This window comes from Dendrobates tinctorius, unplaced genomic scaffold (genome assembly GCF_039654945.1).
Source record: "Dendrobates tinctorius isolate UK_male_01 unplaced genomic scaffold, ASM3965494v1 ptg000143l, whole genome shotgun sequence".
Lineage (NCBI taxonomy): Eukaryota > Metazoa > Chordata > Amphibia > Anura > Dendrobatidae > Dendrobates > Dendrobates tinctorius.
Window position 1 is genome coordinate 10,591,062 of NW_027361810.1, and position 21,439 is coordinate 10,612,500.

General features: G+C 44.9%; 1 protein-coding gene across 1 annotated transcript in view; it reads right to left on the reverse strand.

The window, feature by feature from the left end:
* Window positions 1-10,383: 10,383 nt before the first annotated feature.
* The window catches only part of ASIC4 (acid sensing ion channel subunit family member 4), a 316,859-nt gene continuing 305,803 nt past the window's right edge, over window positions 10,384-21,439 (reverse strand). Inside the window, exons 2-10 of the mRNA XM_073545442.1 lie at window positions 20,374-20,518; window positions 19,228-19,355; window positions 15,919-16,078; window positions 15,532-15,588; window positions 15,032-15,185; window positions 14,181-14,272; window positions 13,867-13,946; window positions 13,680-13,784; window positions 10,384-10,809 (exon numbers count right to left, since the gene is read on the reverse strand). Of these exons, the coding sequence (XP_073401543.1) occupies window positions 10,696-10,809; window positions 13,680-13,784; window positions 13,867-13,946; window positions 14,181-14,272; window positions 15,032-15,185; window positions 15,532-15,588; window positions 15,919-16,078; window positions 19,228-19,355; window positions 20,374-20,518 (1,035 nt within the window). The 3' untranslated portion in view covers window positions 10,384-10,695. The remainder of the gene's footprint in view (window positions 10,810-13,679; window positions 13,785-13,866; window positions 13,947-14,180; window positions 14,273-15,031; window positions 15,186-15,531; window positions 15,589-15,918; window positions 16,079-19,227; window positions 19,356-20,373; window positions 20,519-21,439) is intronic.

Consider the following 21,439-nt stretch of genomic DNA (forward strand, 5'->3'; position numbering starts at 1 on the left):
TGCCCAGTCATGATGGGGCAATGGATTTAGGGTGACCTCTTTCAAGCCAGACCGTCTGTTTTTCACTCCTTGAGCACGTTGGGCCGCAAGTGGCCGGTGGAAGGGAGGCAACTCTATTTCTTCAAGAGCCTCAGGGTCTTCTCCTGCATCTGGCAGATTAGGCATTCTGGACAGCGCATCAGCATTGGCATTCTTGTGCCCCGCTCGGTACTTGATGGTGAATTCATAGTTAGACAGCCGAGCCATCCATCGCTGCTCCAGTGCACCTAGTTTGCAGTTTCCAAGTGAGTCAACGGGTTGTTGTCCGTGAAAATGGTAAACTTGGCTTAAGCTAGGTAATGCTTGAATCTTTCAGTCACCGCCCAGACTATGGCGAGGAACTCCAGCTTGAAGGAACTGTAGTTGTCTGGGTTCCTTTCAGTGGGACGAAGCTTCCTGCTGGCGTAGGAGATCACTCTTTCTTTGCCATTCTGTACCTGTGACAGTACTGCTCCCAGTCCCATGTTGCTGGCATCAGTATACAACACAAAGGGCTGGTCATAATCTGGGTAGGCTAGAACTTCATCTCCTGTGAGAGCCATCTTCAGTCGGGTGAAGGACCTCTCCAACTCCTCAGTCCATTCAAATGTGGAATTCTTCTGTTTGGCTTTCTTGGACTGCCCCACCAGAAGATTTTGCATGTGGTCCTACTCCTGGAGGTTGGCCCTCTGCCCCAGGGGTTACTCATTTAAAGGACAAAATCTTGCAATATGACCTGCCTTGTAGCAGCGACGACAGATGGGACGTCCGTCCTGGTCATAGCGATCGTTGTTCCTTCCTCGGAGTGGCGGGGTTCTCCTCCTCCGGAGCCACAGGACATCCTCTGGACTGGAAGCAAGCTGGATCTTCTCCTTGGAGGACACCTGCAGGGACTGCATGGTTTTGGTAAGTGCAGCCATTCCTTTGGTCAACTCCTGGACCTGAAGACGCAGCTCCTCAGTTGGATCTTTATCCAGAGTCTGTGCATCAGCCTCCACAGGGATGGAAGGGAAAGATGTTGCTTCCTGATGGTAGGTGATCGTTGGGCGCCAAGGAGGTGCTGGACGGCTGTCAGTTGATTCCTGCAGGACCCGAATAGCCCTGTCCTTGAAATCAGCAAAGTCCAGATCAGGGTCTTGCAGGGTTATGATGCGCAGCTGTCCTCTGTGGGTACTGGATAGGAGTCCTTCAATGAACTGCTCCTTTAACAGTTTATCTTCCTCCTTCACACGGTCAGGATCAACTTGCTTAACTGCTCGCAGCGCCTCCTGCAGGTTGAGCGCATAGTCCCTGATACTGTCCTGCGCACTCTTACATCCAAAGAATCGCATCTTGATTTCAGCTGCAGTGCTAGTGTCAAAGGTGCTTCTCAGCTTGGCTAGAATCTTTTTAACAGTCTCTTTGTCAGTGTCCTGCCAGGCTTTCACCTCTCTCTGTGCTGCACCCGTTAGCTGTCCAATCAGGATATTCACTTTCTGGCTTTCAGACAGAGGGTAAACTTTAAACAAACTGCACAGTCTCTCTTTAAATTCACTCAGGGTATGTGACTCACCCGAGTACTGCGGTAGCCAGGCCGCTCCCGGAAGGTAGGGCATAGACAGCGGCATTATGGGGACCGCTGCGGCGGGCGCTACTCCTTGAGGTGCTGAGGGGTTGGCGGCGTCGTCCGCCGCTGCATTGCTGCTTGGCACAGACATTCTCTTCCCCCCTAGTTAACGTTAACCAGGGCCGGGGGTTGAGTGAGCTTACGGGCGGCCACTTCGCAGGCCCGATGCTCCGGGCTGTAGGCCTCAGCTCCTCCCACTTCTCACGCGTTGTCCTCTCTTCCCGCGCGGCACTTCACTTCTTCGCGCTCTGCGGCAGGCTCCGCCCACAGAGGCCTGCCTCTTTTGGTTCCCGCGCGCGCCAAGCAGCGCGGCAATGGCGGCAATTGGCTCCAACACAGTCTTTTACACAAACACAGTCTATGGCACACAGGACCCGGGGGGTACCGGGCTCCGTAATCCTGTTCGTGATACCAAATTGGGTCGCCCTCCCAGGGCTGTGGGGTACTCGGTACCGGGCCGGTGTCAGCGGGATGTGTCACAGTAGCAGTGACCCGGTCCGTGGCCCTGGGCGCCCAAGTAATAGGGGAGATTGAATGGTGGAATGTAGTTAATGGAATAGTTCGTGACGCCACCTGTGGTGTTCGGCAAGTGAGATGTTAAGGCCTCTTTCACACATCAGTTTTTTGCCGTCAGGCGCGATCCGGCTTTTTTTTGTAAAACCGGATCCGGCAAAATGCAATGCCGGATCCAGTTTTTCCCCATTGACTTGCATTAGCGCCAGATCGCGCCAGATGGCATTGCGTTTCATCCGTTTTTTGCCGGATCCGGCTACTTGTCTCATTCCGGCGTCTGGAAAAAACGGCTACTGTAACGTTTTTTGTCTCCGGCGAAAAAGCCGGAAGCGCCGGATCCGACGCTTCCAGCTTTTTGCTACAATGAAAGTCTATGGGCGCCGGAATGCGCCGGATCCAGAAAAAGACGGATCCAGCCACCGGATCCGTTTTTTTAAGTCTGCGCATGCTCAGATCCAATTGGCCAGCCCCCAGGAAACAGATATAACCTGCTAGACGGATCCAGCAAAAAAACGGATCCGTTTCTACAGTTCTCCAAAATTTATGCCGGATCCGTTTTTTCTAAAAATAGCCGGATCCTGCCTGACGGAAAAAAACCGATGTGTGAAAGTAGCCTAAGCCGACGCTGCATGCAGAGCCACTGGGACTGATGGTAGGGTGGAGCAAAGATGTAAAAGCTCCCCACAGGTGACGCTGTAGTCCCAGGGCAGTGTAGATGTGGTTGGCACGGGGATGTAGCAGTGCCGGAAGGGTAGGAAGCAGACAAAGGCTAGTTTCACACTTGCTTTTTTTTGCAGCGCGTTTTTCCCGCAAAAAAACGCATTGAAAAAACGCATACAAAAGCATACAACTGCTGCGTTTTTTTCAAGCATTTTTATGAGCATGCATGAAAAAAACGCAGCGTTTTTATGCGTTTGTAAGCGTTTTTAGTGCGTTTTTACCGCGTTTGCGTTTTTTTCCAACATTAGGTGGCCCCTCACACTAACCCAAACCATGACTTTACTAACCCTAACCCTGACCCTAACCCTAACCCTAACCCTAACCCTGACCCTAACCCTAACCCTGACCCTAACCCTTAACCAAACCATACTTAACCCTAACCCAAACCCTAAACCCTAACTAACCCTAACCCTAACCCTAACCCTGACCCTAACCCTAACCCTAACCCTAACCCTGACCCTAACCCTTAACCAAACCATACTTAACCCTAACCCAAACCCTAAACCCTAACTAACCCTAACCCTAACCCTAACCCTGACCCTAACCCTAACCCTGACCCTAACCCTAACCCTAACCCTAACCCTGACCCTAACCCTTAACCAAACCATACTTAACCCTAACCCAAACCCTAACTAACCCTAACCCTAACCCTAACCCTAACCCTGACCCTAACCCTTAACCAAACCATACTTAACCCTAACCCAAACCCTAACTAACCCTAACCCTAACCCTAACCCTGACCCTAACCCTGACCCTAACCCTTAACCAAACCATACTTAACCCTAACCCTGACCCTAACCCCAACCCTAACCCTGACCCTGACCCTTAACCAAACCATACTTAACCCTAACCCTGACCCTAACCCCAACCCTAACCCTGACCCTGACCCTGACCCTAACCCTAACCCTAAACCCCCTTAACTAACCCTAACTCTAACCCAAACCCCTAAATTCCATGGTTAACAAAAAAAACGCATGTGCAAAAAAACGCATACATGAGCATGCCAGTGCGCATGTATGCGCATCCATAGGCTATAATGGCCATTTTTAGCGCAAAACGTGCGCATATGTGCGCATGCGCTTTTTTGCAGGGCCAAAAAATGCAACATGCTGCGTCTGGAAAATACAAACGCACACCCCAAAAAAACGCAGCGCATGAAAATCGCATACATGCGCTTACCAGCGCGCAGGTATGCGCACCCATGTTAAATATAGGGGAAAAAACGCATGCGCACGTATGCGTTTTTTTCCAGCGCTAAAAAACGCAAATGTGAAACCAGCCAAAGACACAGCGGGGTGCAATTTCTGTACCTTTACTTGATAACTGCAGTCCAGGGTCCTGATTACAGATGGTACCGGAGCAGGCTAGCCTGGAAGCAGCTCAGGGATTCTCTCTCTGCAGACGGGCTGTGCAGTCTCCTTCTTAGCGTTTATTTGAGTGACGTACTCCTAGTACTGAGTTACACTGAAGTTCCTCCTAATTCTCTTCTACTAGCACTCCTCGTATGGCAGACAGCTGTAGCCGCTATTCCTCTCTTGGCTCACTCCGTGCTGTTGTGCCTCCGAGTCTTAGATGGGAGTAGGGAATTTACAGCCTCCTACTCCTCTGGTGTCTGTTGCAGGACCGTTAGTATCCGTACAACCGTGGAGACCAGGCTCCAGTTCATGCGCTCTCACTGGAGATGAGCCTTTCCTCTCCGCTCGATCTCCGCGCTTCTCCCTCACGTCTGCACACTTCACCCTCCTCCCACTAACTGACCACTCCTTCCTCTTGGCCCTCAGAGAGCACTCCTCCCTTCAATTCCGGTTCAAAGTCCCCCCTGCTGGCCTGGAGTGGAACTGTGTTGCATGTATAGGTTAACTGCGAGAGAGACCCTTCACTGCTTCCAAGCCTGGCATTACCCTCCCTGGAGGAAGGCAAAGCCACTGTGACGGCCATACTCCTGGGGGCGCCACAGAAACAAAGGAAAATGGGATCAAGAAATTGAAGGAGCTGTGAAGTTCGGTGTATACAGACCCAAGTGAGGAGACCAATATACACCAACTATGGGAACGTGTATAAGAGACCTGGGGTCAGAGTACAGTGGAGACATGTATGAATCTGATGGAGAGCAGCCCAGAAGGATTCAGACAGGTGGAATTACAAAATACTGAAAAAGAAACACAAATTTCAATTTATGTTTTTAGAAGCAAAACAGTAACAATACAGCGACATGACGAGAATCTGCAGAAATAATCACAGGCAGAATAGCTGCATGTCACATTTATGTATGAGAAAGCCAAAATGATTGTCTATAAAATGATGGCAGTGTCACATGGTGAGATATGGAGCCTGAAAGTCAGAAGGTCACAACATTGTTACCCTTCTGCTCATCAGTTTAAGCAGAGCTGCAGCGTAAAGCATGGGGGAAAGAGCCACAGTTTGAGCCTCTAATGAGAGAATCTGTTTATTTCATTTTACTACTCACAATGCAGCTGAGCTGGACGGTTATTCTGGTCACCATTTCTTATTGAAAGTGGTTTTAGAATTATAAACTAGGGACGAAAGTGGAGGGGTTAAATGATAAAAACATGGCTGCTTTCTTCCAAACACAGCGCCACACTTGCCCACAGGTTGTATGTGGAATTGCAGCCCAGAATCTTTCACTTTGATGGCGATAAACTGCAATTCCAGACATAACCTATGGACAGGGGAGGCGCTGTTTCCACATTTTTTTTTACATCCTGTACAGCCCTTATAAATATACTATTTAATATCGTGCAAAGTGGAATGTATACTGCATTAATTCCAATTATTGCTACTGTTTCTATAGAAACCCCTCCCCCAATTCTTCACCCCTACATCTGCTCCTCTAATAATACTTCTGAATCCTCGGTAAACAAATAGTTTATTTATATCGATATTCCTCATTATCACCTCCACCTCCCGGAGCTGAAATCAGAAAACAAGAAACATGTTTATGTGCTTTACTTACTGGCATACATTATGGATATGGAAATATTGTTACTTTTCATCCTACAGAAGGTTTCCTTAAAGGGGATGTCTGTAATGTGCAACACGTGGTCCATAACTATCACTCGTGCCTGGTGTCCAGGTCATACGGGAGGCGCAGTGCAGACAGTATCACATCTCATAGGTTTAGACACAAGTCAGCAGATGGCATCACACACGATCGGCTTAAAGGGAATGTGTCATCAAAAGTGACCTGATGTGTCAATCACATTTGTGTTAAATGTATTTTTAAAAATGTTTGATTTTCTTTTTATTTTACATATAACTATAACTCACCTCCTCCTGTACAGTGACTTATCAGTCACCTCTATATACAGTAATAACACAGGATCCACCATTCACAATAGGTGATGTCACAGCTCACCTCCTCCTCCTTCTGTACAATGACTGATATCTACTGTATATAGAGGTGTTATCAGTTATTGTACAGGAGGGGGAGGAGGTGAGCTGTGGCAACACCTATTATGAATAGTGGGTCTGATCCTGTTATCTACTGTATATAGAGGTGTTAACAGGATCGGATCCACTATTCACAATAGGTGTTGCCACAGCTCACCTCCTCCCCCTCCTGTACAATGACTGATAACACCTCTATATACAGAAGATAACACAGGATCCACCATGCACAATAAGTGATGTCACAGCTCACTTCCCCCTCCTGTACAATGACTGATAACACCTCTATATACAGTAAATAACACAGGATCCACTATTCACAATAGGTGATGTCACAGCTCACCTCCTCCTCCCACTGTACAATGACTGATAACACCTCTATATACAGTAGATAACAGGATTGGATGCACTATTCACAATAGGTGTTGCCACAGCTCACCTCCACCCCCCTCCTGTACCGTAACTGATAACTCCTCTATATACAGAGAATAACACAGGATCCACCATGCACAATGAGTGATGTCACAGCTCACCTCCTCCTCCTGTATAATGACTGATAACACCTCTATATACAGTAAATAACACAGGATCCACTATTCACAATAGGTGATGTCACAGCTCACCTCCTCCTCCTACTGTACAATGACTGATAACACCTCTATATACAGTAGATAACACAGGATCCACCATGCACAATAAGTGATGTCACAGCTCACCTCCTCCTCCTGTATAATGACTGATAATACCTCTATATACAGTAAATAACACAGGATCCACTATTCACAATAGGTGATATCACAGCTCACCTCCTCCTCCTCCTGTACAATGACTGATAACACCTCTATATAGAGTAGATAACACAGGATTCACCATTCACAATAGCTGATATGACAGCTCACCTCCTCCTCCTGTAAAATGACTGATGACGTCTCTGTACATAGTAACTTATGGCTACACAGCCACTTACTATTGAAATACCGGGGCCTCAGTGTTTGCTTTTTTCCCTCATTTGTGGAGACTAGTCTTCGCTGGGATACTCCGGCTGTCGGCGTCTCTCATGTGACCCATTAGACACAAATGATGATATGAAACATTAACACTTAAAAATACTTTTTATTTTATAGTTTTAACATTAAAATATTGTACAATCAAAACAAAGTCTTTTACCCCAAACCCCGTGATTACATGGGACCGGACAGGCGACCACTCCCCTGGATGACCGAGAAGGGCCACGGTAGCTGAGTCTGTGTCCATAATATTAGCCCTCCCTCACTGCCTCCTCGTAGAATTAAAGGTGTCATTTAACATTAGAAAAGCAAAAAACAACCCCACACCGGTCCACGTGCTGTGTCTGACACGGCAGCTAAGCTTCATGGAAATGAATAGTGCTTTCCTGCAATACCTCTCTCAGCCTATGAGCAGGTGTGGCGCTGTTTTTGGGAAGAAAAAAAAAAGGACCCCTTTATATGCACACCGCACAACACTCTCCGGTCTTGCCATCACAATTTTTTCCACTTCGTCCCCGAAAAATAGATTATTTTCTGAGTCAAGTTACAGCCAGAGGAAATATCCTGCATGACAGAGTACGTACCCTATGATTAGCCCGTGTGGATCCTGTGCCAGGAACAGGGGAAAAGATCAGGATGCCCCCACTGTTTTTTTCTCTGGGGTGTCAACAGGAAGGGTAAATCAGGGTAACAGGCCCTTCTACATCGGATAGAAGGGGGAGGGGAGCTTGGATATAGTTGTAAACCAGTAGTGCGTCCCCGGCTCGGTTTCCTCTGGATGTTCCTCTCCTCTTAATTGGCCAAAGAGCTCACATATAATAGACAAGCTCCTCTGAAATTCGTGAAAAATATAAATCTGTAAATAGTTATTTTATGCTCGATATTTTCTATAAATATGTCTTAATGTCGTAATAAATATCTTTGTGGTGATTGTATCTGTAATTTAATCCATGGGATATAGACATGGTCATAGATTACCAAACCCCAAACTCCACTCCTGGTGTCCAACGTGAGACATTATGCTTCCATTGGACATCACCCAGAATTGCCGTCCGCCCTCCGGTTCTTCGGGACTCTGTTTAGTTAGAATCATAGAATGGTGGAGTTGGAAGGGACCTCCTGGGTCACCTGGTCCAACCCCCTGCCCAAAGTTTTTTGGGGTCTGGTTCATAACTCTCTCTAACCAGGCACTTCAGTAACTTAGATTTAGTAACATTTCTTAAAGAATGACCTTCTTTCTGTGAATCATTTTCTTACCAGATTTCTCTGGTTAAGTTCAATTTTTACTAACATTGGCACGATATGTGTGGCATTCATCCTGACCTAATTGGGGGCTCCACCTTTGTTCCCTGCCTGGGGCTCCGCTCCTTTACCTTCCATCACCTCAAGGCATAGAAATCCCAGACCTCTACTTGTGGACCCCCATTGTCTGCTTTGTTTACCTGACTCGTAGCTTCACTCTTGCCCATCAGTATGAGTCCCACCACTGTCATTTTTGAAGTCACATGTAGAGCCTCGACCCTTACTGACTACGACTGTCTGGCTTTTTAGTTGACATGACTGTTCCACCATCGTTGGTGCTAACCAAGCTCTTAGTCTTTTCCTCATTGCACGTGACTCTATTGCCATCTGTAACATCTTACCTGTCCGTTGACCTCACTGTCTACCTAGCAGAGCTCCGTATGTCTGTTCTTCCAGAGTAAGTCACCAATATTCTGCCGCAACTTAAGAGTGCCAACCCTTTACCAATATGTCTTCTGTACGGTGAGATCTCCAATAACTATCCGCCATAACTCAAGTGCCCTCTCCGAAGTGCATGTCCCCCACCAGTCCCTCGTTCTTCAGTTTCTTCTTCTCCAGGACTGTCCCATTCTACTGAACTGGTCTTTTGTGATCTGGGCGAGTGTGAAGCCTACAAGTATTCACACTTCTCCAGTGAACGTTCTTGACCAGTTCTTCTATAATAATTATGGGACCCCCTTTAGTAATTGGTCTACCTTCTCATCTACATGTAGATAGTGCATGGTTGTACAACACGCATGGTCTTTTATTTATGGTCCATGAAACCTTAACCCTCGATGTAAATCCTCTTTGGTTTTGGAGTTCACTAACTTTTCTTACATTGATTTCTCAATTTTTTATTATCCATTGTGTTCTCTTTGGACTTCCATATCAACTTTATCAACTTAAGACCTATTGGAGAATCTTCTAGACATCTCACTGTCGTATTTAAGTCTATATTCATCCTTGCGATTTGTCCCAACTTCTAACCTGGCTGTAATTTTATTACCATCCTGAATATCACTTTTCACCAATCTCATTGCCTTAAATATCATAACTCGTCATCAGTATCATTACCATAGCCAACGCCATCTATCGAGACCCTTGAGTCCTTCAGCATCTTCTGAAAACTTCTGACATTGGTACATACATCCACGCATCTAAAGACTTCTAATCATCTCACCATAGTTGTCCTACCACAGATTTGTCAACTAATTCTAACAATTCGGAAAACTTTTCCCAAGACTGCAGGACATTTGTATTTCCATACTTTTGTGGTAGTATATTGGTATGGATAAGGCAGTTGGCAATGGGCCTTGCAGGAATGTAAGCCCCTAAAAAATATGTACGGTAGATGGTCACCATTTCATTTTTTTTTGTATGGAGAATCTTGGAAAGCACTGAAAACTTGAGGAAACTGTTAGTTGAAACTAGACATTGGTAGTCCTACAAATAAAGAGAAACCTACCGTAGATACGAAGGGTGGAGGTGGTGGATTGTCCATCTTTGGAGTATATTGAGTAGTGGGTGTGCTTTATATGTAGATATTCTGAATGTTACACCTGTTTAGTCATTGTGCCTGGATTTTTGCACTATATAAAATGAGTATAAATATTAATAAACACCCGATGATTTGGTGACTGTGCTCCTCGGAGAAGTCTATCTACAAAGCATCATATTCTGAGACCCGTAAATCTATACCATACATTGTGCACATTACATGGTGACAGCTAGACCTGCTTTACTCTTATTGCGGACTCCTCGATGTTTTCATCCAATTCTCGGTGTGAAATGTAGATGGACGAAGAGTAAAAACTCAAGTAAAGAAAACCCGATCTGAAACCAGTGCTATAGATTTAATGACGAGTCTGACGACCCACCCAACTCTGCAGAGGAGCGAACTCTACGGACTGGAGCAAAGAGGATGCATCATGATGTCCTGGATATTCGCAGGTGTTATACCTTACCCTCCAAAGAGGTTCTCAAGATCTTCCTGCATTATATGAGTACTTGAAAATTCCAGTTCATAAGAACGTAGGTGTTAGGGTTATTTCCCAGATTTATTCAGAGGAATCATAATATGTTTTTGCCTCTGTCGGAAAAAAAGTTATTTTTGGTGGGTACAACCTCACCGTTATGTGTCTAGCAGGCAAAGTCCTCAAATACACCATGGTGTGTGTAATGCCGATGATGGTTGGGGAGCATCGTGGTGGCATAGGCTCCTTCTGGATGTCGTCCGTGGGTCTCGGTGGAGCTCTAGATAGAAATCAAGAAATTGTTTATCTAGTCCATTGTCCTAAAATGTTTAAAATCAACAATACATGAAATCTGTTTTCCTTTTGGCTTGATCACATCCCGATGTTACACAGTGTGACTATAATACTACAGGATGGGCTGGTGTGAAGTGGAAACCAACCAATATGATCACTAGAGCAGACGTGGCCGGAGATAGAATAAGTGCAGAGGAAGCGACAACCCAAAGAAAACACCATTATTAGAGATGAGCGATTCCCTCCATAATAAATCAAATTAATTATGAATCTCCCTAAAAATTTTAGACACTGGCGAATCCAAACTTTTTTGACTCGATTTGGAGGAAACCACCTGTTTCTACGCCACCTCCCCAGTTCCCCATTCCTCATCTTTGCTTCTTTTGGTATTCTCTTCTGGCTCAGAGACTAATGTTTGGCCACAGTGCCCCCCACAAGATCGTGTGAGGCCAGTCATTGGTGTAATGGACCCCCGGAAGAACCGAAGACCAGCATGGACGACAGGAGCTCTCCAGAGGCAGCGTAGAAACTGAGGAGGCAATTTGGACAGATGAGTATAATTTATTTTATTTTTTAACCGGCTCCCTCCTCTCTGTTTATTATGGAGGGTGCTCAGGGCATAGTAATAGTTTTTTATGGCAATCAGGGCACTTTTGATCTTTGATACAGGCCAATTTTTTGGAGACCGAATCAAATCTACTGGACGAATCAAGGAAATCTTACTGAAACAAATTGCGGGGGATTCGCTCCTCTCCACATATTATTATTAAATAGTGGAACGTAGTTGGGAGCCTTCTACAGATTGATACCCAGGTACTTTGTGGCTTCTCCAATTCCAACTGATCTAATATTTGGACACTTGCCGACCGCGTTTCGAAATGTCTGATCACTAGTGGTAAATGCTACAAATGTAGAGTTCAGTTTTATGCAGTGCAAGAAAAACACATGGTGCACAATGGAGATGCGAAATATTTCACATCATATGTATAATGTGTAGGAAATGCTAAGTGCAACACGAAGGGATAAGGGAAAGGGAACCAAACACTAGGGAAGGGGAGTGGAAAACCTTTGACAGATGTAACGTCTTCCTGTCTGCTCTATCGTCCCTATATAGGTTCTGCACCTATCGCTGAGCAGGATACCTAATCCCTGCCGATAAGCCCTGCACCTGGAAGGACAGGATGTCGCGCTAGTCAATCTCCACTACCGGTAAAGACAACTGGGATAGACAAACGAAACAAGGGGAACATTTAGCTTGAGTAGACTCAGAGAGAAACACCAATGTCCTCCAATCTCCAAAAAGTCCGATAGCAGACTGCTACAGCTCCAATCCTCAACAGGGAAATGCAAAAGGAAATATTACCCGCATGTTATGAACGGGTCGCCGAGGAGGAAATAAAAAACAACAAAAGATAAGTCTCAGAAAATCAAAGAGGTTGGTAACTATGCAGACTGCAGACCCCTGATCCTAAACACGCAACTAGCAGCAGTTGTGGAGCGTTCCTACGGTGGACCTAGATGCCTCGTCACAACTGGAGAGCTAAATAAGCCTAAAGCAGGAAAAGAGGAAACTAACTGCCCCAGAGCAGACCCCAAAGGAAAGACAGCCCCCCACATGTATTGACGGTGAAACAAGATGAAAACGCAAACAAAGGCAGGAAAATAGGCTGAGCAAACGATGGAGCCAAACTAACTAGAAAGGACAGGAAAGGAAAGACACTGTCTGCAATCTGCCAAAAACCCTACCAAAATGTCCAACACAACTGACAGCAAAATTAACCCTGAAGTCACTAGACTTCTCCCACTATATCAGCAATCTGAAATATTCTGAGACAGAGCAAAAAGAGGCCAATCTAATAAGGGACAAAAAAAAAGCAAATTGGCAAATACAGATAAATAAGAGTGGAAAATCAGCACAGCCCAGCCAGGCTGACTGACCACACAAAAAACTGAATTGACCAACAAGAGCCAGTGTGAACATTAGCTAAAACAGACTTAACTTGAGAAGACTGGAACAGAGCTGAGTCCAAGACCTGAGAGGCAGACTGAATCACCAGCACCAGGATAGGGTGTCGGCTGTCTTATATCCAGTCTGATACTCCAGAGATCCAATCGTTATCTTCCTCACCAGGTGGCAGATCACTACCAATTAAACCAACCTCACTACCTCCTGTCACCACCAGAGGGAGAACGGAAGGAGAACTCTCAACTGGTGGAGCAGAAAATGAGCTCATAACACCCGCAACTTCCAACAGGAAGGTGGGAGTTATAAACACCCAGATCCAGGTGTGACCATTAGAGCCGTGGGAGGTGGCCACTGGGTACTAGCGTCAGAAGGACCAGGCAGAAGTCTGCAAAGCAAACTGCTGGGACCTTCTGCAAACAGATGCAGTTCAACGGTCTGCAGCCCTGGTGACACATCCGTGACAATATTTTTCTGTGGACTCACCTCTTTGGACAATGGCATTTACCTTTAGTGATCATGTTCAGCACTATGATCGCACGATCAGTAAAGATCATCTATTGCTGAGCGTCTTCTACACCAATACTGGGAAAATAACTCAACTAATCGATTGGCAAACAAATAGGTCTATGAACTGACCAATCAAACATTGGAACAACAAATCAACCAAATAACCCACAACACACCTAGGATGGCAGCGAATAAGATTATTGGCAAGGAATGAGGAGCCATATACTAGAGAAGTAAGTGTTGCATAGAGGACCGGCAAGAATTTGGAGAAGTAGCTGTTATCTATCTTCCACTTGTACCAACGTCCCCCCCCGTAGCACTTCCAATATTTCCTATATGTCTGAGTGCCCCCCATTCTTTCCCGTGCAGCCTCCTCTCCGTACCTGGTCATTCAGGTCATCCATGGCGAGCGTTGAAATGTTTTCTTTCGGCTTTCTGGTGGGGGATGGTTTTCTCCTAAATAGTTTGTTCCCTTTATCACGTATCAACTACAGAGTAGAAAATACAAGTCCCGCGTCACAGCAGAGCCACGGGGGATGAGATGGAGTACCACCGGCTACTGTTACTCACCTCGTAGACGTAATCTAGGATCTCCAGGATGGTCAGGATACTGGCTCCGATAAAGAGACCCATCTGCCCTCCGATGTCTCCTGAGGGACGAGATAAAAGGAGATGTCCTCGTGAGGAGCAGCGGTCAGTCCAGCGTGGCCTTCATCCCGGTGGTTCCCACATTTATGTCTTATACATTATAACAGGCGCTCGTCAAAGAACCATCATCCGAGAAGGGAAAGATATTTGGGAATCAAACAAGCAAAATTAAAAGGGCTAAATCTTTATTTTTCTGGTCCGTCAAGCGGTTCATCTGCAAGATCCCATTCTCTTACCAAGTAGACTGGCCAGGTCGTACGCCTTCTTCTGTGTTATTGTCCCATAGTTCAGGGCTTCAAAGAAAATGTCGAGAATGAGGAAATTGTCCCTGCGGAGTAAAATATGGATGACTTAAAGGGAAAGTCTCGTGTGTAACTTTTGGTTCCATTAATTTCACCTCTGCCCCAGAAGCCAGGGAGTATTTTCTGGGAGCTGCATACATATCTTCACCCATGTGTATACTTAATTAAAAAAAAAATCTATACTGAAAAAAATCTATACTGACGCGTACATGGATACATTTAATGGTTATACCGGGAGCTTTTCCACGATATACAATAAACATAATTGGAACACACGCCAATGACGTGTCCTCTAATGATAAAGACATGACTCTGCACATCTGTCACAGTCTATACAGTGAAGCAGAAAGCAGGACATGTCAGTATGTTGTAAGTGTTGGGATGGGGAGTGAATAGTAAGGGGATCATGGAAAAAGAGGGAAGGAAGGCGACAGATATCCATACAGTAGATGATGTGGGGGCACGGCTACTTCTGGCAGGAACAAAAGTGAGTGTGGGGTCAGTTTGGTGACAATCTGTAGCTTCTTGATGAATGGTTGTCACTGTACATGAAGGCTTATTTCATAAAGATTTAGTCCATGAGTTCACCCGGCTCACACACTCTATTGCATTTGTCTCTCTCCACCATGCTTTATCCTGCAGGTCAGTTTGATTCAGTACATGGATAGATAATTATTATAAACTGCAACTAACTAATCTTCAGCGGAAAATTATAAGAAAACTTCCAGCCATAGACTGAAGGGAATGAATCTGAGTATGGGGGAGTCTCCGAGATGTTCTCTCACCTAATGTATGTTTCATTCCTGTTGTATTTTTTAGCCAGATACCGAGCGGAGCCTTTATTGGGAATCCGGACCATGGAGATCTCCTTGCCGTAGCGCGTCATGTCACAGGGTGTGGGGCAAGTGCATTTATCATTATTGTCTTCTACCATGGCGTCTGTAGGGGAAGAGACGAGACCAATCTGCAGGTCATGGACACTGTATACACAAAAACTAATTGCACATTGGGGCATGGACTTTTTTGCAAATCTATAATTAAAGGAGCGCTTTAATCAGGGAAACCGTTTTCCATTCCTCCTATTAGGGGCATTGTAGAGTCTCACTTCTATAAGGCAGAGAAGAGAAATAAGAGCCGCCAGCATGTAATTCTACATTCCACCAGTAGTGGCCGCTGTAGGGGAAACATACGGTCAGACAAACCCGCTAGGGATCAGGATCGATGGTGGTCAGCTTCTAAGACAAGCAGAGGACAGAATCAGGCAGAACTTTGGGGGATATCGTACCCAGTGTGTTGTCAGCGCAGCTGATGTATTTGGAGGGGGAGCAGATGGTCTCATTTCCTATGGAAATTAAAACATTGACAGAATAAAGATGTTAATAAACTTTACTGATGTTATACATAGAAATACCTAGATGGTAATAAATTGTATCTGTCATTTAGTATTTTTCTATCTAAATTTATTCAATCTACACTGGAGGCCATATTTGTCACTCAGCTTTCCCAAACTACTGATTGTCAGCGCTGCGTAGCAAAGCAGGAGAGGAGTCACTGTTCAGTAAGAGATAAACCCATCAGTAGCTGCAATTGTGAATTGTGCAAGTCACTGACATGAGTAATTTAGTACAGATTGGACTTTTGATGATCAGAGAAGGCGGCAGGTGACCATTACCTGGCATATGGACCATTCGACAGGAGCAGCTCCTCACCACGGATTGTCTCTCACACTGCAGTCTGCAGGCAGAGATGCTGTATTTGCTGTAACCTGGAAGGAATTCACCAGACGGCGCACTGGATCTGCAGTTACCCCATGGCTGGGGCAAATAGGTCAGCTGTGTGCAAAAAGCAAAACAAATGTGATACCTTTAGAAATAGATAACATTTACTTAAATTATTTCCTGTACTGATCCTGAGTTACATTCTGTATTATACTCCAGAGCTGCAGTCACTATTCTGCTGGTGCAGTCACTGTGTACATTACATTACTGATCCTGAGTTACATCCTGTATTATACCCCAGAGCTGCACTCACTATTCTGCTGGTGCAGTCACTGTGTACATACATTACATTACTGATCCTGAGTTACATCCTGTATTATACCCCAGAGCTGCACTCACTATTCTGCTGGTGCAGTCACTGTGTACATACATTACATTACTGATCCTGAGTTACATCCTGTATTATACTCCAGAGCTGCACTCACTATTCTGCTGGTGCAGTCACTGTGTACATTACATTACTGATCCTGAGTTACATCCTGTATTATACCCCAGAGCTGCACTCACTATTCTGCTGGTGCAGTCACTGTGTACATACATTACATTACTGATCCTGAGTTACATCCTGTATTATACTCCAGAGCTGCACTCACTATTCTGCTGGTGCAGTCACTGTGTACATACATTACATTACTGATCCAGAGCTACATCCTGTATTATACTCCAGAGCTGCACTCACTATTCTGCTGGTGCAGTCACTGTGTACATACATTACATTATTACATTACTGATCCTGAGTTACATCCTGTATTATACCCCAGAGCTGCACTCACTATTCTGCTGGTGCAGTGACTGTGTACATACATTACATTACTGATCCAGAGTTACATCCTGTATTAAACTCCAGAGCTGCACTCACTATTCTCCTGGTGCAGTCACTGTGTACATACATTACATTACTGATCTTGAGTTACATAATGTATTATACCCCAGAGCTGCACTCACTATTCTGCTCGTACAGTCACTGTGTACATACATTACTGATCCTGAGTTACATCCTGTATTATATTCCAGAGCTGCACTCACTATTTTGCTGGTGTAGTCACTGTGTACATACATTACATTACTGATCCTGAGTTACATCCTGTATTATACCCCAGAGCTGCACTCACTATTCTGCTGGTACATTCACTGTGTACATACATTACTGATCCTGAGTTACATCCTGTATTATACCCCAGAGCTGCACTCACTATTCTGCTGGTGCAGTGACTGTGTACATACATTACATTACTGATCCAGAGTTACATCCTGTATTAAACTCCAGAGCTGCACTCACTATTCTCCTGGTGCAGTCACTGTGTACATACATTACATTACTGATCCTGAGTTACATCCTGTATTATACCCCAGAGCTGCACTCATTATTCTGCTGGTACAGTCACTGTGTACATACATTACTGATCCTGAGTTACATCCTGTATTATATTCCAGAGCTGCACTCACTATTTTGCTGGTGTAGTCACTGTGTACATACATTACATTACTGATCCTGAGTTACATCCTGTATTATACCCCAGAGCTGCACTCACTATTCTGCTGGTACATTCACTGTGTACATACATTACTGATCCTGAGTTACATCCTGTATTATACCCCAGAGCTGAACTCACTATTCTGCTGGTGCAGTGACTGTGTCCATACATTACATTACTGATCCTGAGTTACCTCCTGTATTATACTCCAGAGCTGCACTCACTATTCTGCTGGTGCAGTCAATGTGTACATACATTACATTACTGATCCTGAGTTACATCCTGTATTATACTCCAGAGCTGCACTCACTATTCTGCTGGTGCAGTCACTGTGTACATACATTACATTACTGATCCTGAGTTACATCCTGTATTATACCCCAGAGCTGAACTCACTATTCTGCTGGTGCAGTGACTGTGTCCATACATTACATTACTGATCCTGAGTTACCTCCTGTATTATACTCCAGAGCTGCACTCACTATTCTGCTGGTGCAGTCACTGTGTACATACATTACATTACTGATCCTGAGTTACATCCTGTATTATACTCCAGAGCTGCACTCACTATTCTGCTGGGTGTTATGGCACCCGTTCTAAGTTAATGATGGACCCTCTGATAATAGTAACGCCATATATGTCTGATATGTATATTCTCAGTGTGTCATATTTGGGGACTGGATACAATCTCTGTTACCGTAGATCAGGATTCAGTAATTCAGTATAATTTATCCTCCGGATTAAGCTTTCATCCAATGCGCTGATTTTCTGGCCAGTTAGACATTGAAAAATTGATTTACTTCTTTGCATCTCGGATTAGCGCAAAAGTCACTGCCTACATTTGCACAGCAATGCAGGTAATGTATGCAAATCATATGCCGCTCCTACATGTGGTGAATCATTTGCTTTGCAGGCCTTTGCTTACAATGTAACATTTCTCCTTCACAGTGATCCTGGCACATGAAACAGATTTTCTGCTTGTTATAGAGCAGGATAAGCTGACCGGAGTAGTTAAGTTTTGTGTAAATGGAAAGTAGTCTAAATCTCTGCTTTTGAGTCCAGTGGGAGGTCCTACTGTGTGAGAGCCAGCGTGACTCCGCCCACTGGACTCATCAGCTAAGAATTAGATTGATTTGTTGCGAGTAATAAGACAATACAAATACTGCTAAATCTTATTCGCACAAATCTATATATCAGTCTGCTCAGCGCCTCCTGCTTTATAACATTCCGCTGCCAGGCAGGATGTGTGCCGCCACATGGTGCACCATATTACAGGGGAGGATTGCTTCTAGGAAAGAATAAATTACAATTACAGCACAGACCTATTGCAGGCTGCAGACTACGGATCCATGCAGGTACGGACTGGGTCTGAAATTCTGCCCTGGCATTTGAAGTCACACAGGCTCATGCTGTCCCCGTACCCATGAACCAGATGGGATCCAATATTTCTAATGATACCCGTGGCTGCTGGGGTAAGTGATGGAGTCGGCGACTTTGTGCTTCTTCACAACTCTTAACAGTATGAGTGTCTTGAGAACACAGATTCTGCAAACAATGTAGCAGACAAGGCGGCCCGTGACCAGACAGGCCCTTCTGGCATTTGCCAGAATTGCCAGATGGCCAGTCCGGCCCTGGATCCATGAGTGAATGAGACCGTGGGGTGCCATTTCTGTGTCAGATCCCACCTAGATCCTTCTTGCACCCCTCAGGATTCCTCATCATACATACCCTCTGCTCCTGGCAAGAGACGAAGGTCTGGAATCCGGGGGACACTCCAAACCCCAGCTGGTGGATGTAGGGGGGCTCGTCCTGGCTGTGTATCTGCACCCTGATCCCAGCTTCGAAGGATGTCTCATCTGAGGAGTAAAGAGATGGGGTTGGTCTGGTCCCTGGGAGCTTCGCTCAGTTCTTGTGGTTACATTTAGTTCTGTAATGTTCGTCAGACACTTTGGGATAATTCGTGTTCTTGTAATTGTCGACACTTCTTGCCCTGCGCTCAATTATTCATCAGCGAAATCTCACAGACCCGAGACATTAACCCCCAATACTCCCGTTCTTAGCGTCCACCTGTTCCTATTCACTGAATCCTGCCTTTTTCATGAGAAACTTAAAGGGGTTTTCTGTTTTTCTGAAAATAACATTTAGAACATGGGGTAATAAAAACTTCTGCAACTTTCTAATATACTCTGTTACAATTCTTCTCTACTAACTAGAAATGAATTGTAACAGCCTTATTTATATCCAGGACCTGAACACGTGAGTGATCTTGCTACTATTGTGGAAACGGTTTGCTACATTTTGTCCCACATGCTTTACACTGCGGGTTTCCGTGCTCAGATTGGCAACTGTGTATAACCACACGATCAGCAGGAATTCAATGCAGGTTTTTTTTTTTTATAGCAATGACTGTGAACGACAAGCAACTAAATAATTATACATCGTACAGCTGGGAGTTTGCTACAGTAGCATCTAGTCTTGATGATCCTTTTTAGGCCGGGGTCACACTTGCGAGTGTGATGTGAGTGTATACAGCTCCTGTGCAAACCTGTATGACTCCATGGTCACAGAAGATGGACCATCCCTGCGTCTGATTCTGTAGTTGTTACTTTGGTCTCTCCTCCCTCTAGCTCCAGACAATAGATAATGAAAAATAACAGGACGGCATTATCAGACTACACAGGGTTTGTAGTCTGTAACCATGGAGACACATAGGACTGCACAGGAGCTGTAGGCACAAAATGATAGATTTTGGATTAAAACTTTTTGCAAAATTGCTTGCATTTTTGTTTTAGATACATTGGAACAATAAAAAGGCGGGTTCAGTCGTGTTCTTACTCCTACACTCAGGACCCATTTAGGGACACAGATACTCACTGGTCTCTCTCCAGATGGGAAGGTATTCCTCCTGTTGGATGTCCAGCATTATCTCCAGTCCATTTCCCATCCCCCCCTGTCGGGTCACTTTTGGGTTCCTTTTGTCAGCGTTAAAGGTGTAACATTTCCCATATCTGGTGTAAACCTGTAAGGAGAAGAAATGGTTAATAAGAGGACAGAGTAATGTGTGTAGACCCTGCTTACATGGAAGTCACAGAAGATGTGAGCGATTGCCACCCTGCAATACTACAACTCCAAGCCTCCATCCTTGTGTTAACAATGGAGTTTTGTGATTAGAAACATTAGAAATATTCTATACACATAATACTCCACAATATTATTGCAGATAACCAAACTGATCGCATGTGGCAGGAACCATTTCTGCAAATGTGACAATATATGTTATGTTTCACTCTGTGGATGGAAACATTGTAAAGCCCTGTACAGACAGCATTCCTTCTCTCAGCTGAAGATCTGATACAATTGTATCCACTCTGGACAAACAGCTGGAAAATTCCCAATCTTGAGACCTTTTATTTCTCACTGATACATTGTAGCAAACTATCAGGAGAGGAGAGACTTGTGGCTTCTGATGGAGGATTGTTCAGACTGTGCATAATTGGAACAAACTCTCAGCTTTGAGAAGTATTAGGTCTGTAAAGGTTCTGAATGTTAAGAAAAAGAGTTACATTTCACAGACTAACACATCTTTAAAATATTAAGGAGTTGATACAAAAAGTATATTGGAAAGTTGCAGAACTTTACATCATACTTTCATGGATATTACATTTTGACTATGGGAAGAAAATAAAGATTCTCAGGTCACGTTCTACTCACGGGAGTAAAGTCTTGGCTTGTGCAGTTACGTCCCCGGAAGATGCATTTTAATATCAGGTTATCTAGATCTTTCCACGACTCATTGGACGACATTGGAAGTCCTAGCTCGTCAATCTGAGAGCGATGCCCAGGTGGAGAAGACATTTTGGGGTACTGGGTGACTCCTTTCTGCTGCCGGACCCTACAGATCGTGACCGCTGGAAACTTCAGTTTCGTCACCCATATCATC